Source organism: Xiphophorus hellerii, chromosome 16 (genome assembly GCF_003331165.1).
Source record: "Xiphophorus hellerii strain 12219 chromosome 16, Xiphophorus_hellerii-4.1, whole genome shotgun sequence".
Classification (NCBI taxonomy): domain Eukaryota; kingdom Metazoa; phylum Chordata; class Actinopteri; order Cyprinodontiformes; family Poeciliidae; genus Xiphophorus; species Xiphophorus hellerii.
Window position 1 is genome coordinate 23869197 of NC_045687.1, and position 7293 is coordinate 23876489.

Sequence of the window (7293 nt, forward strand, 5' to 3'; positions counted from 1 at the left end):
TTGTCAAATACACTTAAAATAATGTACACAACCAAGTGCAGGCAAAATTAAACCTGCTAATAGATATACCTGCAGGCATCATTTAGTTAAGAAAATTAGGTGCTTTACCTATAGCACAAGGTTAACTTAACCTGCTTTACAACTGAACCAGCTTCTTAGTATACCCTCCAGGACAGAAAATACAAAGTTTTTGTAAGCCTTAAGTTTTCCCTTCAAGTAAGGTCAGTGCTGAAAATGAGAAAAATAAATAGTACAGAAAATGCGGCCAACATGAAGAAAAAGATCTGTTACGATTACTCTACTTCACAAATCAGTGAATCAGTCAATCCTACAGTCAGTAGGTGGTGCACACAACTGGTCATTATGCAAAAGAAAAAAAGAATTGGGAGGGAAATGCAGCTTATTGGCATCTGAAGAGGGAGACCTTTTTTGTAAACCTGGTTTTGAACTTGCATGCCTTTTGTATATTCGTTAAATTTAGTCTAAATTGCTATCGCTATGGCTTCTGTCCCCCCTTGAACAGAGGAGTCTAGGTAGCCTGCTACAGTCAACATTAGGCCTCAGCTAAATACACCACATGTGGAACTGAAACAATGCCAAACAAAGTTCATTTATGGTCAATGTTTCACAATACAATAGTGTCTAGTGACCAAGCTATAGTTACTGAAACAGGAGGATTATAACCATTTCATAAGAAGTTACCGCGATGTGTTTCTTCAAGTTGGACGGGGAGTTTTTGTAAGATAGAATTTCCACATCTTCGGGCAGGAATAACATAAACTGCATGCGGTACGACGAATCTTTAACACCCACGAAAGAGTATGTTGTGTTTAAATAAGGCCATGGGCTCTCATCACCAGCTGGTGGTTCCCCTGGAGCCGTGTCCGACGTAGTTGCAGTCGTTGTGGTCTCCGTCTCCTCCTCCATGTGGCTACTGCTAATTGCGAGACTTGCTTTGTGTTTAATGGGAGAAGCGAAACAGGTGTATCCTATTGGTGGTGATGAACAAGCCCAGGCAAGCAGGATACCGACTTTGTTCGGTAGCCTACTTGCTACTTGCTAATCAGTAGGTGGGATCAAAACACTTGCGTTTCTCTCTCTCGCTTTTTTGTAACGAGTAACTAAACCACACATTGAAAATGTATCGGAGTAAAAGTACGCAATTAAGTTCGGAAATATAGTGAAGTAAAAGTGAAAGTCATCAAAAACTTTCATACTCGAGGAAAGTATGAAGTACTCCAAAATATACTTAAGTAAAGTAGTGAAGTATTTTTACTTCGTTACTATACAACACTGATTTCAGGTGACTACCTCTTGAAGCTCATCAAGAAAATGCAGAGTGTGTGCAAAGCAGTAATCACAGCAAAAGGTTGCTGCTTTGAAGAAACTAGAATATAAGGGCTATTTTCAGTTGTTTTACACTTTTTTGTTTAGTGCATATTTCCACATGTGTTATTCATAGTTTTGATGCCTTCAGTGTGAATCTACAATGTCAATAGTCATGAAAATAAAGGAAACTCATTGAATTAAAAGGTGTGTCCAAACTTTTGGTCTGTACTGTATGTATAAAAAATGCAGATAAACAAATAATCCAATTTCTTTTTTAAATGTGAAAATGAACATCTTATTGCCTAAAATGCAATAACATCATTCCTTAACTGAATGCTTGATTGTATATAGTAAAGGAATCATCTGCAGCTTTTAACAGATACATTTGATTGGTGAATACAGAGATATTTTTAGAAAAATGTGTTGCGATACAGATTTAGTCATCATATGTTCTGTCCTGTTTTTAGGTGTCTGTTGTCAGATCCCACACAATTAAAATTTAAGTCAGAATAAGTTTGTGATGTGTCACTGTCTTTTAAAGCTTTAATGTCAGTTTATTGTATGACATAGTTAAGTTAATAAATCTCATTATGTCTACCACATGTTTGTGTGATTTTTATTTCCTTTAACATATTACTGAAAAAAGATTTTGCATTTGTCTGACTGACTGCCATCTATCCAGCTGTCAGTCTATAGACGGCTTTATTAGCCTTTTACCCACTAAGCAGTAATTGAAACCTATAAATATGTTGCATTTTGGTGCTTTCTTTGTATGTTCTCCCTGTGCAGATGTTGGTTTTCTGTAGTTTTCCAGTCTCTTGCTACCTTCTAAAAACATATGCAGTATTTCAATAAATCATTGTAATTTGTCCAGTTATGTTCCGGTGGTGTAAAAAAAATGATTTGCCTCCATAAACACTCCTTCTGTTTTTGGCTCTTTTTTTAATCACACTTAAATCTTTGAAATTTAAAGACAGAGTTAATACAAAGGCCATTTATTTAATTATGATTTTATTCAGTAAGGGTAAAACAGCTGTTCAAACCAACCTGACAATTACACAATTCCCCTTGAAATCTCTGTCTTTCACTAATAATATATCAATATGAATTCTGAAATTAATGAGCCTCATTGCATTCAGTTCTATCCATCTCTTAAATTTTCCTCTCATGCTCTGGTTTTGAAGTAGACAAGTACAGGTTTTAATAGTCACCTTACAAGTTTTTGTTGTTTTTTGTCACAATAAAATCCTTTGGAACATCAGACACATTTTAATTTCAGAAAAAGATTCTCCAACACCTCCACCCAACTTTTTTCTACCTCAACTAAGTTCATTGAAAAGAAAGTTGAAGCCACCAAATAATCTGGAAAATCAGGGATCTCCCAGAGCGGTCACACAGAGAGCCATCCATCACTCCCAGTGAGCCACACCTCAGAGCCCAGTAAGCAAATAGGCAGGAAACTGGAGTCCATCGAATTGTCACATATGTAAATGAAGTAAAGACAATTTTACAAAGGATGACCATGCTTTTCTGTGTGTGTGGATGTGTGTGTGTGTGTGTGTGTGTCCAATCTGACATCCTGAGCACTATGGAAGAGGTTTTCTTCCATCTCTGGTCATCTTTTCTTCAGTTGCAACCAGTAATGCTGTTCTGTCCAGGCACTGCAGAAAAGCAGTGCCTAGTTTTCTCCACTCATACTGCTTAGAATTAATGCCAAAAAGTTCAATCTTGGTTTCATAAGACCAGAGAATTTTATTTCTCAGTCTAGGAATCTTTCATGTGTTATTTATCAAACTATGCAGGTTTTCATCCATCTGGCAATGAAGAGAAGCTTCCCTTGTCCAGATCTTTTGTAATCCTTACACAGTTCTGTCTCTGAGTCCTTGGGCAGTTCCTTCCACCTCATGATTCTCATTTGCTCTGACATGAACTGTGAGCTGTGAGGTCTTGTATAGACATGTGTGTGTGTGTTTCATAATCAAGTCCAGATGAATTAAAGTAGAACCATGTCAGTGAGGATCAGAAGAAATGTGCAGCATATTAGTTCAATATAACCATCACAGAAAAGAGTCTCAATACTTACGACCGTTTCAATTTTTCTTTTTTAATAAATTTGCAAAAATTGTCACATTTCTGTTTTTTTCTTTCAAGATGTGATGCTGAGTGTACACTGATGAGCTTTTCGATTTGAGCAAAAACAGTGAAAAATATACAGGGGCCTGAATACTTTCTGTTTCCATTATATACAGACATGCAAATAGAGAAAGCAAACCTGTCTGTAACCAACAATCTTTATGATGTTTTAAAGAATGCAATACATGTAAAGTTAACCCTATGGCATTTGTCTACAAATAGACAAGCTTTAAAGTGGAGAACATTAGTATGGTAATGATTTTGATGTTGACTTTTGAGAAAATGTAATGAGTTTCTTTTGTTTGATTTTGATGGTTTCATGATTGGTTACGTTGCTATCATGTAAAACATTTTGAACTGCCTGGTGACTGAATAAATAAACTTGACTTGACTACCGTACTTTGTCTTTAATGTTGGTGTTTTGACATGTAGCTGCCCAAAGAATCAAAAGAGACCAGACACAGACAGGATTTCAAAAGACACGAGTGTTGGACTAGCAGCAGAAATCTGTTTAACAAATGCAATGTTTTGTCTGTCACTGAAGCATTGAAGTATTTGAATGTTCGTAAATTCAAAAACATGACATTCAAATTCAATTACATATCCCCTGAAACAAGATACAAGTGGTGTTTGTAAAAGGATTTAATTTAACCACATTAACAGTAATGAGGACACCGGTTTCCTCTTTGACCCATTGGATAACATGGAGGGTAACAGTTCTAGGGGTTTTCAAGACTTTAGCAACATTAAGCAAATCAGAGACAAAAAGATCACTTAAGGACAGAATACGGCTTTCATCTTCCTCTTGATTCATATGACGGCGTCATTGAGAAGTTTGAAGAGTTTCCTCTTCTGTCAGTTACAGCAGCCCCTTCACCAGCCTCTGCAGCTGCTGTCGTTCTTATGAACATCTGAGCTTCTTTGCTTGTTAGGAACTGGTACTGGGTATTAAGAACTTTCTAATACAGTGATCCTTGATGAGGGTCTCTGTGAGGACTCCTCTGACTTCCATGCTGCTCTCCAGAGTTCTTCTGAAGTTGCTTCCGGTCTCCTCACTGGTTTCCACGGGTCCCAGTTTCCTGAGATTTAGATTTAGCTTCCTTGGATTAGTGTTTTTCCAATTCTGTTTAGTGTTTTCCTTTATCTCTGTTTGTGTTGCCTCCCTCTCTTCATTCCCTTCAGGCTACCAGTTCTACTTATTAGATAATCACCTCACCTGTTGCCCTCATCATTATCCATCTCTTCCTCAGTGTACCCACAGCTCCCTGTCTTCGTCATTCTCTACTACTGGTTGTTTCTCTGTGTTCATTCATTTCTCTGTTAAACTGCCTGATCAGTGGTTCTCTCTCCACTGAGGTCTCTGCACTTTGGTACTCTGAATTTCCCCTCTCTGGGACAGTAAAGGATATTTCTATTGTATTCTAGAAAACAAACTCAAATTATCAGCTGTATTAAAGATGACGACAGCTAAGAAATGTTCTGACAACATTATCAGACTCAGTGGTTTTTTTCTAACACATGCAGCTGGATATGCAAAGCAGAGGATGTGTGTGACAGAGTTAATCCCCATGTCTAACACGTGTTGGGACAGCGCTGTGATTGGTTGGTCGAGTCCTTTAACTGATTGTACTTAAAGGAAAACAGCTCCACCTGAAGTCTTCATAGCCATCCTACTGCTGCTTCAGCCTGAGGTGAGTTAAGATTTAGACAGATTACTGTTGATGTTAGTCAAGATTATCAAAAGTTATAGATTTTTATCCAACATGTCCATCCATGGAGCACTTTAGTTTGTCTTTGTATGTTGTATGTTTTTACATTTCTCCCCATAAACATACGTATTTGTGTGCTGATGCAGTTTGAACTTTTCAATACTGAATGTTGCACACATTTATCGATGTCAGTATTTACCAGGAGTACTAATAAATGTCAGTATTTATTACCCCTATTAATAAATGGGGTAATTTATTAATAATTTGGTGAACCTACTGGTGAAATACTGAGTTCCCCGATGTGCGCTGTATTATGTGTTAAATATTTAATGAAATTGTTCATCTGATTCCAGGTGTGTGGCATTTATTCAGTGGAAACATGATGAACATCTTCATCTTTGTCCCTTTGATGTCGGTCCTTCATTTCATCTGTGGAGATCAGCAACCTCTCAGAAAATGGAACATCACATTTCATAATGGACCTAAAACCTGGGCTGACGCCCAGAATTACTGCAGGACGCACCACACTGACTTGATCACTATCAGGAAAGGAACAGTTGATCTACCTTTACGTTACAACGGCTGGATCGGACTGCACAGAGTCCAGGGAGTCTGGGAATGGTCTAGTGGAGATGAGATCACAAATTTTCAAGGCAGTAGTAACTGTAAGCAAAACATAGCAAAGTTAAAAATGTGAAAGTTGTTTGGATTTAGGTTATTTCATCATTTGTATTCAGCTAAACAATGAAGAGAGAGAGCGCTGGCCCCAACTCCAGTCGGTCCCATCTATGACAGTTGGGGTCATAGATAGGAGTAGAGCAAAAGTTGGAGGATACCCCACCTACATAACAAAAGCATGCATTTCTCACCCTAAAAAATTAATCAGAGCTGCACAGTGGTGCAGATAGTAGAACTAAAAGTGATCTAAAAGTGCTTTGCATCAAGAAGGTCCTTGGAGGGTACTCATGCTTCCTCCCATCAGTCCAAAAACATGATTGTTAGGTTAATTGACCCCGCCTCTCTCCCTGAACGTTAGCTGGAGATAGACACCAGCACCCCTCCTGACCCCACTAGGGACAAGGGTGTTAGAAAATGGATGGATGGATAAATTACTCAAAGAACCCTTTAAAATTGGGACATCAAAGCATGGACCTGCCTACACTCCCAAAAATATTAGCCTAACATAGAGCTAAATGCATGGAATCAGTTGACCAAGGCAGCTGACTGGAACCAAATCCTAGTGCTAGCATAGCTGATTGTCGTCATGACAAACACTGCACCAATAACAGAAAGACCACAGCAGCCAATCAGTGGTGGCCAAATAGTTGTAGCTCAAATTGAATGTCCCAATCACTTACCAATTAAATCCCATTCAAGGGACAAGGACAAAGAAAATCAATTGTTACTGAGGGAAGCAGCTGTTCCACATCATACAACCAGCAACTGTTTAATAGAGAGAGGAGAGGAACCTCTAAAACCCAGTTTTGTTGACCGTTTTGCTTGTTTTTGGCAGGGGTTGCATATTTTGGGGATCTTGCTACATAATGCAGTATGAATTGTTTGTTAATGAGATTTAATCTAAAAACTCTGTTTTCGGTCTTTTATGGTATCAGCTAAAGACTGTGCCTACATCGACAATAACAACGGGTATACAGACTACTGCAATGCTAATCGAGGTTTCATTTGCTACGATGAGAGGCTGGTTCTGGTGAAGGAGAATAAGACATGGGAGGAGGCGTTGGAATACTGCAAATATATGAAGGAAAGGAAAAACTACACCCTGGCCACTCTGACCACCACCGACGACCACAACTTTGCACGAGAGAAAGCCCAGCTGGCAACCACTGAGGAGGTGGGCCATTTTTCTGCTTTATTTTTAGTTTTGTCAACCAACATATCCTCTGTGTGTAAGTTTCTCCCTGCTGCATGTCGGTAGGTGTGGACAGGCCTGCGTTACCTTGGTGATGAGTGGTTCTGGGTGGGTGGAGGACCAGTGCAGTACCAGGACATTCCAAGCTGCCCGGCTGAGAGGTGTGGAGTCCTGGAGAAGAGCGGAAACTCATTGTTTGGGATCAGAGACTGCAATGAGAGAAGGAACTTCTTCTGTTACTTAAAATCTTAA

General features: G+C 38.8%; 1 protein-coding gene across 1 annotated transcript; it reads left to right on the top strand.

Annotated features, from left to right (window-relative positions):
- Positions 1–4165: 4165 nt before the first annotated feature.
- LOC116735492 (rheacalcin-1-like) lies at positions 4166–7293 on the top strand. Its single transcript, XM_032587421.1, has 3 exons — positions 4166–4172; positions 6785–7023; positions 7108–7293. The coding sequence occupies exons 1-3, from the start codon at positions 4166–4168 to the stop codon at positions 7291–7293; spliced, it is 432 nt and encodes a 143-aa protein (XP_032443312.1).